At 38.6% G+C, this 19,105-nt stretch overlaps 1 protein-coding gene across 7 annotated transcripts in view; it reads left to right on the top strand.

Moving 5' to 3' along the window:
* CFAP92 (cilia and flagella associated protein 92 (putative)) overlaps positions 1 to 19,105 on the top strand; it is a 29,702-nt gene that overhangs the window by 5,646 nt on the left and 4,951 nt on the right. For 3 of the 7 annotated variants that reach the window (XM_042823227.1, XM_042823233.1, XM_042823232.1), the window contains exons 4-17: positions 55 to 186; positions 2,411 to 2,492; positions 3,459 to 3,604; positions 4,963 to 5,055; positions 5,730 to 5,914; positions 7,150 to 8,036; positions 9,104 to 9,298; positions 10,434 to 10,728; positions 12,558 to 12,725; positions 13,450 to 13,662; positions 14,837 to 14,975; positions 16,002 to 16,183; positions 17,456 to 17,643; positions 18,568 to 19,007. In XM_042823227.1, coding sequence (XP_042679161.1) covers positions 55 to 186; positions 2,411 to 2,492; positions 3,459 to 3,604; positions 4,963 to 5,055; positions 5,730 to 5,914; positions 7,150 to 8,036; positions 9,104 to 9,298; positions 10,434 to 10,728; positions 12,558 to 12,725; positions 13,450 to 13,662; positions 14,837 to 14,975; positions 16,002 to 16,183; positions 17,456 to 17,643; positions 18,568 to 18,733 — 3,071 coding nt within the window. In that variant the 3' untranslated portion in view covers positions 18,734 to 19,007. Of the gene's footprint in view, positions 1 to 54; positions 187 to 2,410; positions 2,493 to 3,458; positions 3,605 to 4,962; positions 5,056 to 5,729; positions 5,915 to 7,149; positions 8,037 to 9,103; positions 9,299 to 10,433; positions 10,729 to 12,557; positions 12,726 to 13,449; positions 13,663 to 14,836; positions 14,976 to 16,001; positions 16,184 to 17,455; positions 17,649 to 18,567; positions 19,008 to 19,105 lie in introns of those variants that run through there. The other 4 variants (XM_042823231.1, XM_042823230.1, XM_042823229.1 and 1 more) reach the window with 4 other exon arrangements.

Genomic DNA, 19,105 nt, shown 5'->3' with positions numbered 1-19,105 from the left:
CAGAACAAGCAGAAAAATCAGTGTTTTTATTTATTTATTTCCTTCTCCTGGTAGGTGGAGTAAAACACACAGTACTGCTGCAGAGAAAATTGTTTGAAGGGAATCAGCCAGCACCCAGCTGTACAAAAATTAGAGAAGCAAAGAAATCCAAGGCACAGAAAAAGTCTTCAGCCCTTCCAGTCAAAGGTATAATATGACAACTAGAACTGGCTTGTGGGCTGAATGGGAGAAAAAAAGCATAACTGGCAACTTGAGTAATGAGCAAGCAGGGACATGGACTGAGGGAACAAGGTGCTGCAGGAAGGCTGAAGATATTACAGTTGGAGCAATTTTCTTATAGCTTTGATGTAGATCTCTTTTGTACCTCAATTCTAGCTGGCTCATGGAAGGTTTTTAAGGAATGCTAGAAAATAGTGTTTTAGTTGTGCTGCTGCTTCAGGTTTGGAGGTGATTGTATTAATGTCTAGAACTTTGGCCTGGACAAATTTCTGCATTCTTACTGTTTCTCAGTCGTTGGTAGCTATCTGTAGTCCAGTACAGGATATTTTGTTTCCTTTGAACTGCTGGTGCAGGGTGAAGTATGAAATCTTATTCCTGACATTGACGAGATCCTGATTTTATGGAGTTTATGGTGTTGCCTTGTGCCAGCTGAGAAATTGCTGCAGAGCTGCAGGAGGTTAAAAAATGTGGTGTAGTGTTCAGCTGTGGCAGCACTCATTAAGCCAAGAAGGGGAAAACTTCTCCATCTAGTGGCAGTGTTGTTTGTAGCCCCATCTTAAAAACTGCTGGTCTTGTCTGTATCGGAGCCTTACTGAGTCCATTGACTGGAGGGCTGCCCCTGGGATTTCTTTGCACTTGGGCACTGTTGAACTGTGCAGAGTGCTTTGCTGTCAACTCCAAAAGTGTGTGGTATCAAAGTACTTTTTAACTTAGCTATTTGTTTTCACCATTAAACAATAAAACTACTTTCTCTCCCTTTGCTACACCTACAATTTTTGTTAGATTTACAGATGAAATCTTGGGACTTGCCAAGTATTTAGATAGAATTCTCTAAAGGGAAGTGCAGTGATGTACCAGGGATTCAAGGCTTCCTCCTACCTTTAGTATCTGTTGCAACACTACATCTGTCCTTGTGGGGAACACTGAGTCACCAGTTTCATATGATTTGTCTATAAAATTGTTTTTCGTTTTTCTAACAATTCATGCCATGCGTCATCGAAATAGGAGCAAATTGCCGGTGTAATGAGGCGGCAGAGTGCATCTGCATTTTGGTGGTAGTGCCATCTGGTGACAGGTCGAGAGAGGACTGATGGACCAAATGAGGTGTGATGGTCAGTACACTAGGAGGTAAAGGATGGGAACATAGCTTCCAGTTCAGATGAATGGAAAAATGCCAGTGTTTGCCCTCAGTGCTCACCTGGTCTGCATTAAGAAAGAAAGTAATGTTGTGAAGGTCTCCTAATGTTTTTTTTCATTGACCTTAAAAAATCATGTGTGTTATTGGGTGTGCGATTACTGTCTCTGTGAAACAGGTGAGTAGTAATAATTTCTCAGTGTCCTGTTTATACAGCTAGGTCAAAACCTAATATTCCATTGATCCATCGTTGCTTGGTGATAGTGGCAAATTTTATTCTTTATTGTGTGACACTTATTCAGCTAGTTAAGTGCAGACTTTTCTTGTCATTCATACCATGTTGATTTGCTCTGATCTTTCTGTGAGTAGGAGATATATCCTGTAATTAAGGACTGATACATTGTGAGGCTAAATGTTGAGTAATTAACACGTAGGTCTGTGACTGTAAATTGTTTTTCTGTAATTAAATGACATCTGAAGCCAGTTAGTTATAATATACCATACTTGTGGCATATATAAAGCACTGATCAAGTATCAGAGCACTTCTATATATTGTGTAAGAGATCTGCACACTGGGCATGTCACTTTTTTTTCTTTCTCCCTGGTTTGCTAGAATAGCTATTGGAATAATTTGTTGGAATAAGGAAAAATAATGCATGATTTCTTATGGATGTGCATTAAGATAATGTTATCGGTACCTACTAATGTACAGTTAGGATATTTGCTGGTAACAAAATATTATTTGGATACTTCATTTTAATTACTTTTTAATTTCTAGTTTTGTTTTGAGTGATAATTACTGTGGGACTTGATTTTCTAGGAAATAAAGCTCGACTTATCATATATTTGTTCTTGCATGATCTGTCAAAATGCCTCAAATTATTTTATATATTTTAAGCTTATTCAAACTCAGCCTTGGCACAAAGATGAAAGTTAAACAGATTGTGGTTCTGGGTTACACATCAGCTTGCATTTGTGTGCTTTGCAGATGCACTTTCTTGGTCTTATGAGACTCGTCAAAAGTAGACAAATTTAGAATTTGTTTTACTTTCACAGAAGAAACTGATCAGAGAGGACTAGAAACTTCAAGTTATAATGTACTACATCCTTCAGAGGCAGATGACTTCCTTACAGTAAGGTAAGCATGCTACACTTCCATGGGAAAGTGTTCACGTCCTAATAATACAGTTGAAGATGCATATTTTTTAGTATCTATGTTTCTTTTAAGCTTGTTGTAATTATACTCTGCTTTTGGAGATGGCTGACTGTTGCCATAACACTTCTTGCAGTCGTGCCTGCTGATCATAGGACAGGACCAAAAACATTGTTGTCTAACAACTACCTTAAGAATTTTAGTGGTAAATTTCTAACAATCAATGTACAACTTTCTGAAATTGAAGATTCAAGACCTGAGAAGCTATAGCAGTTTTAAAAAATAAAGTGTTTCTCAAGTTTTGTTCATAATGGAGAACTTTACTATGTCACTATTGCTCTTCCAAGCACCTAAGCATTTTCATTCTATCTGTATTAAGAATGATATTTCTTTCTATCTCATTGTTCAAATGAATAATATTATTGTTATGATCATTCCTTGTGGAGGGCTAGGGAGTTATCTGACAAGGAAGCTGTGCTTACTCTAAAAACACATCTGAGATTTAGAAAGTTACATTTCACCTGTTTTATCATTGGCAAAGTTTTGCTGATATTTTAAATGCCTGGAGAAGAGTCTTTTCTAAAGACTCATTTTCCCTTGTCACTCACTTCATGTCAAAAGTATTCATAAGGAAGTACAATCATCATGATCCAATATCTTCTATGCATTTGCAATGTGCAGTGGGGAGATTTCCAGCAAATCCACCAAAAAATTCCATGCTATCTCCACAAAATCCACAGTATGATTTCCTTCACCATCTCCTAACATCTGGGGGTTGCTGTGTATTGTGATGGTTTCCAGGGCCTTTGCTGTGATTTTCTTTTATTGATGCAAATGAAGCATCCTTATCACTTTTATTTTAGTGGATATATATGTAACTTCTAATTTACTTTTAAAACCACATGTAATTCTGTTTTAATTTTGATTGCTTGTTTGTGTAATATTTGCTAGAAACAGCTTTGAGGGTAAGGCCCAACTTCTGAAACAGAAAGCAGTTGCTGCTCCTTTGCATAATACAACTTCAGAAGAAACTGGGAAAACAGCCAACAATGTGGGAATTCTGATGTGTCAAACAGACAAGACAGCTACCTCGAATGGTAAATTCTGGATGGAATTATGGCATAGGGCTTATGAAAGCTAGATCTTAAAAGATAAGGGGTTCTGTTTGTGTATTATTTTTTAAAAAGAATTCAAGATTAGAGAAGTGTGTGTTACCAGACCTGCATTTTAGTCTTTGTTTTCTGTGTTTCTTCAAGAAGCAAGTTATACTCTCTTGTTTTCTTAGCCAGTAGAACAAAGCAGGGATGCTGATGGCCCTTTTCCACCACTTCAAGTGTTCCAGTGGTGAAATGATGGATATTTGCAAGGGCTATGAGTATGCAATAATAAATTTTGGAAAACATTTAAAAATTAATGTTGTAGCTGAAACAACTGTTACAACTGTGAGACTACCAAGCTTGCTATTCCACATTGCTTGTGCTGCAGTTGCCACTAGAGGCCAGGTTTTCATCTGTGGTTTATAGTCCATATTTATTTCTAGTGCTTCTTCATGCTATTAAATGAAGAAACACATCTCTACTGACAAATATTTTGCTCTCTCATCTGTAGCTTATGATTAACTAAGGTTCTATGAAAGATGATAACCACAGCAACAATGAACACTACCATATATGTTAAGTCACCCATGTTGAATGTCATGCTTGTCTGACTGAAAAAATAGCCTGGTGTCCTAGGGTTCCTGCTCACATTATCCCAATACACTTTATAAAAAGAACATTTGCTTATCAACAAGCATCACTGAGCATGAATGTTAACATTCAGTTGTAGTTCATTCAAATTGAGTGAATGCATCAATATTGTCAACCAAGTCCTTCCTTGACAACTATTTTGCGGTTGGGCAGAGTGAAGATAGGAGTTACGTAAGTGGAGGCTGTGGCTAGTTCTGCTGGTATTGATTATGTGAAGATTGAATGTGGGTGAAAGGAATGTAGGGAATAATCACTCACCATCTGAGTAAACTGTGGATATTGATTAGCTTGTCTTGGTGACATCCTTGGGATTTAGAGGAATGGCTTCTGTTTTGTGGGCACAAAGTTAAAAGATGGAGGTTTCTGGAAACAATAAATTACGTGCTGATAAAAATTGTCACATATGCATCATAATACATATGTGAAAAGGAAGAATAGTAAGATGGCAAATATAACTTTAATCTTGGTAATTCCATTAACTTTTAATGCCTACTGCTGTAATTTTTTTTTTTTTTTTTTGGGATTTCATATACTAAAATACAGTGAACTGTGCAGAGGAGTTCTGAGCATATTGAAATACTAGCCTAAGTTGGTTTTAGAAAGAAGAATTGACATCTTTTTGTAAGGACACGTAACTCACTGCGTTCTGCCTATAGCAAACTTTAAATCGTTTCCTCCTTCCTTGGTCTAACCCTGCCTTCCATCAGCAGGTAGAAAGGATCCTGGTGCTAAAAAGGACATGGGTACTACTAGGGCAAACATTGCTTTGCTGCAGTTGGATCTCCTGCCTCTCCTCTCAGGTATTATTCTGTAAGGAAGAGGCAGGGAGGGAGCAGGATGTTAGATGTACTGTGTGTGTCTGAAGCAGCTGTGCTGGTGGGTCTGCCTGGTGGAAAACGAGCTGTTTAGTTCCAAGTTTTGGTTGTTTTTTTTTTTTAATCTGTTGAGAATGTGTTGGAAATAGGATGTCGGTCAGAAGAAAGTGGATTAGTTCTGAGGCTTTCTGACTGTAACTAGATTAACATCACGTTGTCCTGTTTTTGTGTGTAGTGACTTAAATCTTTCTGTGCTCATAGACAGAATTGCCAAGATGTCATAGAGGATGAAACTCAGCTGCTGAGTACATACAGCAAAATTTAACATCCAGAAACATTTAAATATGCTTCTGTACCTTTAACAGAGACTTCAATTGTGATGAAAAGCCTCTAAACTGTTTTAATATTTATGTGAATGGTATATTTGCATCTTCAAAGTGACAGAAAACTTCAGTACGCTTTTAGCTCTTAGCCCAAATGAGACTTCTGGCATTGTTCTAGATACTATTTTCTTCCCCACTGCAAAAGGTAAATAATATATGAAGCAATTATTATTCATTTTATTTCAGTACAAATTCAGTGGAGGTTTTAAATTTAATCAAATACTGATGCCTTGATGAGATAACTTCTGTAATAATATTTCATCTTGTTTTTAAAAGGAGAAAACTCAGTGATCAGTCGACTGGAAGAAAACAGTCCTATTCTTTCAGATGCTTATGTGTCTTTCACTGTAGAAACACCTCTTCTGTCTGAAAGACAAAGGCATGAATTGAATCCACTGGTTATAAAGATTTATTCAGCTACCAGCCTCCCAAACACACCTGTACCAATAGAAGAGCTACAGGTAATGCATCCCACTCCTGCTTTCTGAAGGAATTCTCTTTGTTACAGTGAAGTAATGTTGCTTACAATACGGGCATGGTTTTAAAGAGAAGTTTTCTTGTCGCTGTTTGGCTAGCATTTCCTGAGAGAGGTGTCTCCAGAGTAGTGCCTCTGTATTGTAGGCACTGACAACAAAATTGCAGTCCTTGCATTTTCCAAGGGCAATAATTTACATGTAATCAGCATATTTTTATTTTTGAGCAGTGGAACTTGATTTAGTTCAGTCATTGTGCTGTATTGTTTGAAACCATTTGCTGACAAGTCAGTACCTGATTGGCTCATTCAGAACAGCTTCTGTGTTGAAAGTAGTATTGAACTTGTAAAGCATTCACTTTTTTTTTTTTTTTTATTCTTTAAAAAAAGTGAAAATTATAGTTCTAGATTGTTGTTGCTTTTATAAAAATAGTTCAATATTAATGTCAGGAACTGTGTATCTTTGAGTTTCACATTGCAGGCCTGTTGTGGCAGACTAGGCAAATTGATATACCAGTTATGAAAAGTAACAGGGAAAATATTGCACTACAGTTTCCAGTGCAGTCTTCAGAGTGATCACAGAAGTTTTTATTTTGTTTCCTTTGCTAAATGTGGTGAAATCATGCGTTGTTGAGAGCCAGGAATTGTCAGGATAGTCCTTGACAGCCAGCTTCCTCTTTGTGCTGGTTGCCTTAATGCTGATGAACATTGCACAGGAGAATCACAAGTATTGCAGAATGGATCTTGCTATTTAGCCCCAAATGTCTAGCTCAGTAGCTAAGTAGCTCCACTAACTAATGGAGCTGATACTGTCCATTCCCTATGGTATCTTTGGATAATTGTTGAACTTTATAACTACCTATAGGCCTTGAATCCTACAGATACACGAAGATAAAAATATGTATATATCAAGGAGTCTTTGCAGTCCCCTGCATGCTTCTTTAATAATCTAGAAAGAAAAGGTGTGATTATTTTTTAAAATATGTATGGAAAATCAGGAAATCTGTGGACAGACAAATGAAGGGAACAGTAACTTCCTGAAACACAGGATCCAGGCATGTAGAATGGCCTTCTTGTTGCCTTGAAAGACATAGTTTGTACCATAAAGTACATCCCCATTTTGCCTTCTACAATAAAGGCCAATTGTTCTGTAACATGAAAAATAAGAGGGAAGAAATTAACCCTTCAATTATCTGTTTCTCTCTCTCTCTTTTTGTTTAATAGAGATTGTGTGTTCCTACCTATTGCAAATACAAATTTCACAATTTTCCAGCTCATCAGACTCATGGACGAATCCATGGAACTCATGTCTACTTTAAGGATGTTAATGTATTTTTAACAGGAACAATGAAACCTGGGGAGTTAGAAAGGTATCTTAGAGGTCCACCTTTGGAGATTGAAGTTCATGATCGGGATAGAAGGATTGAAGACAACAGAAAAAAGCCATATTTATTTGGGGAGGCTCAAGCTGATGAAAATCTGGGAGAGGTGAGGCCCCTCGCTTGCAAATCCACAATATGTAATTCTTCTACAGAGAATGAAATGTGGCATCCACATGGGGTAGCTAAAGTAAGTCTAACTGATCTATTGTTGGGTAAAAAGTACATGGCTATTAGTGCGCCCATTCGTAGCTGTTCAACTCCAAATACATCTGCTTTCAATAAAGAGGATAAAAGTAAGAAGATAAGGAAGAAGCATCCACAGATTCTGTTACCTATGGGACATTATCTACAATCAGACTCACTTTTGAAAGTGAGAGTGGAAATAGCAGTGCCATTGAGAATGCATGCAGAAAGTGATGATGCTCAAGTGGCAGATTGCCCATACAGTTGTATAATCTACATTTTTGACTACAGTAATTCATCTTTATTACGTGATTTGGTGGAAGAGATTACAGAAATCAATGCTAAAGCCCTTCAGCTGGACTGTTATCCTCCACACGTAATCAGAATGGCTCTTGATACATTAAAACTGAAAAGCACACTAGAGAAGGCTCCTGAGTTAGATATTGTTACTGGCTTTCACCTACTGGATGGAGCTTTTCATCTCTTTGTCTTGGAGGGATTAAAAGACAAAGCCATCAAGAGACTCTGGGATAGGCACTTTGAAAGGTAAGAGTGACATTTTTAATTAATTATTTCCATTGGCAGCTGAAAGTTGTAGTTTCACAAAGTGAATTCTGCTACTTTATATAAGTGGGAGAGAGGGCAAAGAGAATGATTGATTGGAAAAAAGCTTTTAAAACTCTTAAAATGAGACTATACTACTTCACATCTTGAGGATACATCAGCACAGTAAAGGCAGTATAGTTTAAAGAAACTGAAATGATGTGCAGAAAACATACCTGACTTCCAAAGCACAGGTTGTCTTAGCTTACTTGACATCACATACACTGATGTGTAGCCCCGTGCTATTTCTGTTGGCCAAATATCTGTCCTAATTTTCAGTGGGCCATACAGATGTGCTCCCAGTTGAATTTGGCCATGGGACACACTGGCATGTGATCTGTCATGTGAGTCATTGTTAGCTAATACCCAGTGGGATCTAAAAGCTGTGAGAAAGCTGGAGCCCAACCTGTATTTTTCCTTCATACTTAGGAGGAAAGTATGACAAATGCAAAACTAAAGTTTCCCTCAAATTTCATGTTTAAAAAATAATCTTTCTTTTTTTCACTGCTATAATGTTATTCAAGCTATTTTTTTGTTTGTTTTTTTTTTTTTTTTGTGCAAGTTGCTTCATTGTGCTTGCTGAAACTATTTGTTACATGAGAAGTCATCTCTTGTTAGAGGTAACCCATAGCTTCGATTGAAGCTTTGTTTTACTGCTGCAGTATGAATTTTTGTATATTAGCAGAAATATTTAGAGAGAGCTCTTGAGTAGGGCCATTAAGCACACAGATGAAACTGAGGTGAGCTGCTTTTGAGATGACTGCAATGTGGTTTAAAAAGAAAATCTGTTCAACTCATTCATGACATGAAGGTTTTGATGTTTTCTTTCTTTGTCCATAATCACTTTTTCAGAACAGTTCATGTGAAGTGAAGGCTGTGGAATAAGACATTCCATTTAAAGGACAAAAGGCAGTTGGTTTAATGAGAGATAGTAATTGTATGGCAGAACTGAGGAAACCTGAGATCTGGGCTGATGGTTCTAACCTTGTCGTTGGCACGCTCTGTTACAGAGCTTACAGACGTGAAGATGGACAACTGGAAATACTGTATGATTCACAGCTGTCTTTCAGTCAGCGCCTGTATGCAGACCTGGAAGCAATCTTTTATCACTTCCACCTCTGTAAGCCCCTCTTCAGTATAGCAAAACAGCCTCTGCTTTATGTCAGAGGAGCAGTTCCTTGGGCATGTTTCCAAGCCTTGTCCAGGTATGACTCTTCTAAATCTGTAGTCAAGAAATAAAGAAATATTATGATGGAAGAGTGAATATTTGATATCAAAAGTAATATTCCTTCATCTTTTCCACGATGAAAGCAATCTGTGGGCGTGATGAGTGGTTCAGGTTTCAGATGACTTACAGGCAAGCATGTTTTACTAACTACTGATGTAATGGTAACTGGATATTGGTGAGCTCACTTCTGTGGGCAGAAATTCATAAATTTTTATTTTAAAGAAGAGAACTGTATCAGTAGGGTAGTATGTTGGAACATGCCTGAATGTAATACAAATAGAAGAAAGAGAATTTGGGTGCCAGAAGCATCAGCTAGGAAGGATTTATTTCTCTGCTCTGTTCTCTTGGAGTGATGATTTAGAAGCGAGTAAAGGAGAAGGACTTGTTAGAATCAGAAAGTCACTTGAACTAAGTGGGAAATTTCATGAACGGTTTTCCTGAGGTAACTGTAATAAGGAAGGGTTCTTTATGAGTTGGGGAGACACTGTTTCCTTTCCATAGCTTTTTCTTTAAAGTTCTTTTATGTGATTTATTGCTGGGTCTGTCAGTTAGCTCACTTCGTCTGCGTGCAGCAGCTGTTAGTCTTAAAGCATCTTGACAACTTCTGAGGGGGATCAAAAAAGAAGTGGATAAAGCTGCATGTGCATAAATTATCAATATAACTTATAAAATCATGAAAAATATTCTGTGCATGTCTTTATTTGTCACAAGTAGCTCGTAGGATAAAAGTTGATCAACACAAGTAAAATAAGAGTGAAGCAGAGGTGATTTTAGTGAAATTTGGCAAAAATATGAGTCATGCACTGGAACCAACGTGCATGAAGGAAGTTTCCTTTATTGGCCCACCAGCCAGGGAATAGGAATTCATTAGCTAGTAACTAATCTTATATCTAATTCTAGTGCCAATGACATTCCTAGGCTATTTCTAATAGTTGTAATGAACTGCTATCCTTCTGTATCACTGCCAAATACTCACACATCTGAGCTGACCTGAACTTGTTAATAAATAGATAGTTAAAGTTGTGTAGTTCTTTCCCCAGTAATTTTAGTGGTGATGCTCTGATTGCCATAAAGTTTTTGTAAACTAATAAACTGTTGGTATCTGCTTGTAGGCTCAGTTACCTCTGTCACAGTAAGAGGTTGAGGGATGTTATTCAGGGGGAGCTGCTGCCCTCGGCAGAAATGATCACAGCATTGAGTCGAGAGTATGGAGCTCCATTAACTGATGAGGATCTCTTCACTCAGAAACCTCCTTTACTCTCATTTTCCTCTGACTATGCACCACCAGGAGATGTTAGCAGAGAGAAAAAGACAGGATGTTCTTCATTAGATGACTACAATGAAAAATACGTGCAGTGGAAGAAGGAAGTAGCAGACAAAAAGTCTTTTGAGAGAAACCATATTAAGGTGAGTTGTTTGTTATGTGAAAGAGGCAAGCCTAATAGCTGTGTCACTTCATATCTTGATTAACACCCCCTTCTTCTGAAACCTTAGAAAAGTTTTTAAGCCTAATGTGTTTGTAAGTGTTGTACAAACATTACTAAAGTGTAGGGTGGTTTTATTTTGCAGAGGCAACTGTTTTTTAAGGGGGAAAAAGCAAATTTGCTTGCAAGCAAATAGAGGAGGTGCTGTATGAGTGGAAAGAAAACTGATGGATTATTTAAAGGATTTGCCAATTTCTTCTTGGGGTTGGTTCCTATTTTTGTTCTTCTTCATAGCACCCCCACATCAACCAGTTACACAGTGCTTTGTGGGGCCAGGCCAACAAAGCCCAGGTAAAATTTGTGCTGCTTTCTCTTGCCCTGCAAAGTACTTGTTTAGACAGCCAGAATGGTTAGCCAAATCAAATCAGCAGTTGAAAACAGATCTTTTAAGTAAAAAACAAAACAAAACAAAAAAAACCAAAAAACAAAAACCTGGAATAATTTTATTACTCTTCTGGTTTGTTCCAGGCTGCCATCTGCCCCTTCTGTTGTCTCGGGGCAAACATTAGAATTGAAAACCTTTCTGTTCAGGTAGACATTCGAGCAGAGATATCACACGTGTTTCTGGGGAGTCTGAAGTGTTTTTTGAGTACGTTTCTTAGCTGAGGACTCTCACCGTCGCATGGTTTGTGAAGGGTAGTTTGGACTGGTTTTAACACAAGGAAGTTGTCCTTGATGTTAAAAGCTGCGTTCCTGTGTAGGGGTACTGCCTTGGAATTATTGAACAACGTTGAATTTCTAAGTATTTCCAATTGTAGTTTGCTGCTAGAGAGGTGTTTGATGAGGCTAGAAGAGAAAACAATCTTAAGTAACATCATATTAACTTAACATATAAAGTTCCTGGTAGTTGTTTGTAACAACACAAGAGGATGCAAGCAGCAGCAGTCTTTGGTCTAAACTTTCTGTATAGATGAAGTGTGGGGTCATTTTTTTTGTTCGTTTGAAGTTTGCAGTCTTCTGAGTATACATGCTTCAAACAGCTCTTATTTTATAAATGCTTTGAATCAAGAGGACAATAGAAGGACTGAAGTCCCTTGTAGATTAAAAAAAGAAAAATAATTATTTTTAAATAACAGGTTTGATTAAAATAAATATATCTTTTGAGTTGAAAAACTTGAGTGTGTTAGGGAGCTTTAAACATTAAAAGGAAGTGATATCCAAAATGCAGTGTTGCTCTTTTGCTGCAGTTACCTATTGTGGCAGTCTGAATTCAAAGCCTTAATTTCCATAAGCAAAGTTCGATAGTGTTGGCAAGTAAAGTAAAAGATGTGAGGGTTTAACTACACTGTGTCAGCAGAGAAATTTGAGGAGTCATAATTAATATCGTTGCTCATGTATGCAACTGCAATTGCTGGGGTTTTAATGGCATGATGCAAATGAAAAAACTAATCTTATTTCATTTGATGAAGACTGGCATCAGCTCTCCAGAACACTGATTTGTCTATAAGCAGAAGCCATTCTCTGCTGAGTCCCTGCCTCCAGTGCACTGCCTCTATCTCTGTGTCATTTGCTGGGACAAAATGAGGGGCTAAGCTGTACAAAAAATACAGTCCTCTTGTGGAGAGTCTTATTAATGAAGAACTGTTGTGCTCTTTGTATGTAAATACTTCTTTCTACTTGAGCATCTTCTGAAAGCTTTTTAATGTTTACAGTATCAGTATAATGTTTACAATATACAGTTTACAGTTTGAAATATTTTTGTAGCACTCTAGATTTCCAATTCAGATGGAATTCACACAGAATCTCTCCTAGCAGGCTAACATTGATGCTGTGTGCCAGCTTAAAGGAAAGATGAAGAAGCTGAAGTTTGAAGCTTTCAGAATTTCTCCTGCTGATGGCAAATCTGTTTACAATTATAGCTCTCAGAGCCTGAATTCTGCAGAACTTGCAAAGGAGCATCTTCGCCAGGAAATGGCAAAGGTGAGCTGAGGCACAAAAATGGAAGACCTTGGATTGCTGTGCGTAGGGCTAACAAAGAGAAGAAATTAATTCAATAGGCCCACAGGATGACTTCCATATTAGCACATTAGTTACACATTAGTACATAGGATTGGAAGGGAATCCTTGGTGTGTAAAATTCTTATTGTTGTGCATTGTAGCCAAGTTGTCTCCTCTTCATGATTTGGGCTCTGAGTTTGACAGTGGACTTTTGTATCCTAGAGGTCACAATTCTGAGTTCCACACATCTGTAAGCAGTGAAATTTGAGGGATTGCAATGCTGATGTGGTATAAAGTGATCTGAAGAAGGCATTTGTGAGCATACTTGAAGAATCTCATTTATCTGCTGTTCTCAGAATTGCTGGCTTCAATCTAAATAACAAATGTTTTCCTATCCACTGGAGGAGATGAGCTCTGTGAAAAGTGTTGATAATATACCCATGAACACAATATAACCTAAAGTTACCTTTTTATAATCAAAAGTAAATAATATTAAAGATTTGTCTTCCATCCTTGGATCATAATGTAATGTGAAATTCAAAAGCAGTGTTTTGATTGCTTAATGACAGTTCTTTTCTCTATATAATTCTTATCTACGATTACTTCAAGCCTTAAGAAATGTTCCTGCTTCTGCACTTTTGATTGTTTTCCTCTCCCAGCAAAGGGAACTTCACATTACCATTTACTGATTTATTTATTTTTGTAGGAGCCAAAAACAAGGTTCACTTACTGTCACGAGTATCTTTCAGCCATGTTTGACCCAGTTGATGTGGTTACTGCCTGTAAGGAGTCCTTTGCACAATCCAGGAGTATGTGGCTGTCGCCAGATGGATTTGTATTTTCTGGGTTTAAGAGCAGCATTGAAAGCAACCTGCACCCTCAGATGCCTGATGAGGCACGTGTGGAGGAGTTACAAGAGGTAACAGAGTACTTAAATGAGCCAAGGGAACAGAAGCATTTTAGGAGACTTAAAAGAGGATGACTGCTTTAGCATGTGGAATTCTGTCTTGTGGAGTACAGCCCAGGCAAGCCATCTGGGGATACATCTGAATTTGCAATCGGTGTATATCAGAGCCCAGCTCTCCCAGGCTGTGCTTTGTTTGGATATGCAAACTGTGCTCTCGATGCATACAGAAAACCTGTTGGCCAGTATTACCAGTGGAGTGCATTGTGTTTTGTTTTACATGTAAAAGTGAGGGTATAGAATAAAAACAAAAACAAAAAAACCACTAATGTTGCATTGCATGGTGGATGGATTTCAGGCTGTTCTTCGTGAGCTGCCAAGTTAATTGTAGCCTTCCTTTATCTATCCAAATTCCCTCACTAGTTATTTTCCCTCCATCTTTTATTTGTGCCTTGTAGTTCCAGTTTTATTAGAAGTTTTCTAATCAGTTTCTCTATGGGTTTCTTGCTGCTCTGTGTCCTCCCGTTCTTCTGTTTATTCTTTACTTCTTGTTTTCTGCCTTTTTACTTGCTGTCAGCTGGACTAGCTTACTCTTTCCCCATTTTGAATAGTCTTCAGCATTGTCACCTAAGCACATGTGGTCTGCTATGAGGTCTACTATTAGATGATTTGTATGTTTTTAGAATTGGCAAGGTAAGGAAATAAAGGGAACAGAACAAATTATTGGGGTTTTTTTTTTTTGTGCAATAAAAATAAGTTTTGCAAAATTTACTGAACGCAGTCACAGCATAGAGTGGAACAGGCTGAGTGCTCAGGGGGTTACCTTGCAAAAACTCTCTTTCAAGCATGTGTACGTGTTCAGTTAATTCGCAGATTTTATTTAATTTTTTTCCTCTACAAATTAAAGTAGTTTCTCAGAAAGGTTAGAGTATAACTGAAGTGAAGTAGTGCAAACAAGGTGCTTTGTTCTAGTCCATCATGTTGGAGAATGAACTTTCTCTAGAAGGGAGAGAAGATTAACTACTCAGAGTAACAGAAGCAAGTTACTGCAGTATCATTTCTGTTGCCTTTTGTTGAAGGCAGCGGAGAGGAAGGCAGCTAAGCAGTACATGATTAAGAACTGGGCAAGCTGAAAAAGGAGCAGCAAAAGGAACAGCAGGTTTCTTAAAGGGGTTCACATTTATTTTAGAAATGGCAGGAGAATGCTCTGTATGCTAACATGAAGCCGGTGCTGCCACGGGGCAGATGGAGCTGGGACAAACGGCATGTTGACTTCGAGCTCTACAAGAAGCCACCTGAACCCCCCCTGACAACAGCCTCACTGTCAGGTAAGGTGGTGTTAATTAGCTACTAATAAAGCTTTTAACTTGATGCTCTGATATACAGGTCCTGAAGCTTGCTCAGTTCTGCCATCAAGGGAAGGGAATGTAAATGTAAAGAGGCTTATCAAGGACATTAATGTACAGCAAAACTGTTCACACTTGAGCATATGAAGCATTAGAGGATGTAAGAAAGACGTTGACCATACTCCAGTCTAACCCCTCCACTTCCTTAACTTCTTAGCTTTAGTTTCTTTGCCTGCAGTATGACAGGAAGCTATAGAGCCTTCTTGGTATACTCTTCTGTAAAGCTAGTCCTGGTGGCTGCCTGTTCTTTCTTCATATGGGTCGGTAATGATCAATCAGCTGTTGTTGCTACTGAGGTCAGAGAAAGAGCTATATCACAGTCTGCAAGTAATACCAGCAGCTGAATTCAGAGGGGCCCCAAAATGAGCTGGTTAAATGCCTGTGCTGTTGTTACAGCAGCCCGTAATGCGTGCCCTGGTGAGCTGGTCAGTGTCCACATGTTCTCCCATTAACAGTGAAAGAAAAGGCTGCATTTAATTATGATACAATAACTTGACAAGTTTGCTGTGTGTTTCTCTTTGCTCAGAACCCAGTAAGACTCAGTGGCATGTTCAATGGTAGAAAATAATAGATGTCTCATGGTTACTGAAATTCTTTGTCTTTTACAACTTTTCTGCTGCCACATTACCCTGTAAATTGTAAAACACATGAGTAGTGCAGTTCTTCTCCATTGCTTCATACAGAAAAATGCTTCTGGAAGTAGACAGGATTAACTAATTCGTTCACAGAATCTACAGGACTACGGATTGTCTTTGCTGTGAGGCACCAGCCATTATTCTAGCACCAATATGATTTGTTCTTTGATTCCTTGTGAAAAATGATGTTCACTGCAATAGCAGGCTTTTAAGCACCCCTTTTCTAAGTCAAAAATCTATCTATCTTTCCCATCTACAAACATCCTGTGTCTTTTTTTTTCCTCTCTCTTCAATGTATTTTGACCGTGTGCAGCTGCTACTCATTTTGTGCACAATGCATTCGATGATACCAAGCTGAAAGTTCACCGGTGCTCCACAGCAGCTGAGTTGCGCACACGTGGGCCAGGAGCCAGTTCTCAGCTACAGAAGCTGCAAGGACTTCTGAAAGATGAGCCTCAGAAATTCTCACTCAGGAAGCCAGGACTAGTTCTGCAGGTAAAGGGTAACTGCTATCTGTGGGTGCTGATCTTGGCACCTACCTTTGTACAGCAACACCAGCCATGTACTTTATGGCAGGCAGATAATGACAGCTAATGGAGCAGAACACTTTCTGAAGTAAGAATATGTGTTAGGTTGATGCTTAAACTTACGAAGGTCTTTAAAAAAAAGAAAAATTATTCTTACTACTACTTTGCTTTGGTGGTCAGAGACAATGGAGTATGGGGGAGGATTTCAGTTAAGTTGCCTGTTGCAAGGGATGAGAAAGGAAGAATGATTTTTGGCCAGCTGGCTTCCCAGCTTTAAAAGGGATTGTACTGTTCCCTAATGAAATCTGAGGGTCGAGGGACTTCTGTTGGCTGCATGCCGAGTGTGTAACCTTGTGCTCGGTTGCTGTAGTGCTCTATAGGCTTTCTGAGCATTGCCTGTCAGCCTGTTGGTGCAAAAATTGGATGCAGGCACCTCAGTTTTGGAAGACAAAAGGATCTGTGCTCATTAATATGAAAAGCCGTGTGGGTGGCCTGCATCTAACTGTCCTTTCGTTGGCTGAAGCACAGTCAGTGCTTGCGTGTGAATGGCCCTAGCACAGCTTGCTTTTAAAGCTGATTTAGATCAAAGGGAATGAAATGAAATCTGTTGGCTACAAATGCTCTAGGAAAACAAATACAGGAATTATGAAAATGCTAATAATAAAAGCAGAGCTGCAGCTTGGGCATCTACACCCTTTCCCCACCCTCTCTGCCCTTTCGAAGATAATATTCTATACACCAGTTCTTGCATTAAATGGATGTATAGCAGCAAAATGCCTATCCTTAGTTTAATGTCAGACTTTGAAATGAATGCTACTTTGTGCTCTGCCTTCTGTTTTGATTTGGCTCCTCAAACTATTAAACTTATCCACCTTGGACTGTGCTTGTTTTCTGTACTTTTAATACAAAGGTTTGGTTTGTTGTTTGTTTTTTTTTTTTTTTTGCTAGATTTGATGCAGCTAATAGTATTAATTTATTATATAACTTGTAGCTTGTGCTTTGTGATGTTCTGCTTGACTGTCAGACTTCACTTAACTTGGGCTACAATGGTCTGTTAAAAATATTTCAAGACTTCCTGCTGAAGCCTGTAGGAAGATATTTCTGTCACAAAATTTTTGCCTCATTTGTGAGTTTGCAGTACCTACCAGTAGTCTACTTTATGAGAAACAAGCATGGAGGTAGAGGGCAAGAAGAAAGAGGAGAGAAGCTTCCCAGAACAAAGCGTGTTTTCTTGTCCTAGCCTATCCCAGCCCTGTCAGCGTTGGACTCTCAGAACAGCTCAGATGTCCTGCCAAGAAAGAAGAGTGTTTGTAGTGGCTTTGTACCAGGCCTTCAACACTGCCACAGCCTGAAGTGGAACGCGAACATTATTGTTCCCTGTCACAACAGAGAGCATAAGAAGTTTGAAAAAAAAGGCGCAGATTTCAAGTAAGGTAACCTAATGGCTGGAAGTGGCTCCCAGAAGGGTTCTATGGTATTTGTCAGGAGTTACAGGGTGCAGGCTGTAATAATGAATTACGAGGTTGGTCGGTTTTTTGAGTGTCTCTAAATGAAATCAGTTACGTAGGGGACAGGTTGTGGTGTTCCTGGGAGGCTGTCTTTTCAATCCTTACCCATGAAATTAAGGAACTGGGATTGCCATTGGTAACTATTTGCCCTGTGTCACTGTGTGTTACCTACAGTCACAGAATTGGGTTCTCCACAGTACCCTCAGAGGTGCTGGCACTTCAGCTGTGTTTCATCTTATGTTGTCTGTTACTGCAGAACAGTTTTACCTTTACAGTTTTAATTAGACTCCTAGAAATCTGAAGAAATTTCATGATGTTCGAACTTTCTAAATGACCTCATGAGACAGCACATCTAGCATTAGCAAGAAACTTCTTTTAGTTATTCATCCATCTCACCTACAATATGGAATGTGAAGTGGCTTAATAGATGTACTCCTATTTATTGTGGAGAACAATATTTGTTCTTAATTTCACAATCAAACACTCAGAGATATTCATCTTTCATTTCCTTGTTCAGTCCATGCAGAACTGTACTCTTCCAGAATACCATACTTGTCCTAAGTCATGCCTAACGAGGTCAGGTTTCAGCCTTTTCAATTTGTGAAATGATTTATTAGCTGTTATGTCTAACCTGATATTCTAGTCAGTTGAACAGTCGACTTAAAAGCTGAGTAACAAGAATGAAGTCATGTAGTCGCACTAATTGATATGTGTAACAAGCTCATTTAACAGGTTCAGTAACAATTAGTAAGCCTCTTAATATAATGGTGTTGCAATTATTCTTTCAAAAACTTGTGGATCAAAGAGATGCGGCCTGATCTTAGAGTACTTTTTTTTGTTCCAGTTTACTTGGCTCTATACAATCAGTTGACAAGAGTGAGCAAGCAGCAAGCAGAAGCACTACTACCTGTACACAACGGGATGACCCTCTCCAGAATGATATTCCGAATGCAGGTAACTCAGTGAGTAGAGAGAATGTGTCACAGGACAGAAGTGATGCGCTGAGCTGATGGGTAACTAAATTATATTTGGGGTTCCCAGGAGAGTAAATGTGTACCTTGTCATCATATCTGAATAATGTTCATGAAAGTTCTGTTGTCCGTGACATCACCATCCTGGACAAGGCAATGACAATTGTGGTTGGCCCTGCTGGCCACAGTGCTTTGAACAAAATCAGCTCCTGAGGTCCTTCCCAAACTAAAGGGTCCTCATCCTTCAAGTCTTTCAGCGCTTCTCTGAAGGCGCATAAGTCGTGGATTTAAGCTTGAAGAACCACATCCTCTTCCTGGGAAAACGTAACTCAGTCTGGATGTCAATTGATTTTTATTTGGCATCAAAGATAACAAAACATATTTCTAAAAATAAAACTTGAAGATTACAGT

Source organism: Centrocercus urophasianus, unplaced genomic scaffold, assembly GCF_019232065.1.
Source record: "Centrocercus urophasianus isolate 14NV4802_14NV808 unplaced genomic scaffold, USGS_Curo_1.0 seq_22, whole genome shotgun sequence".
NCBI lineage: Eukaryota > Metazoa > Chordata > Aves > Galliformes > Phasianidae > Centrocercus > Centrocercus urophasianus.
The sequence above is the reverse complement of the archived record's forward strand: the minus strand, read 5'-3'. Positions and strand labels throughout refer to the sequence as shown.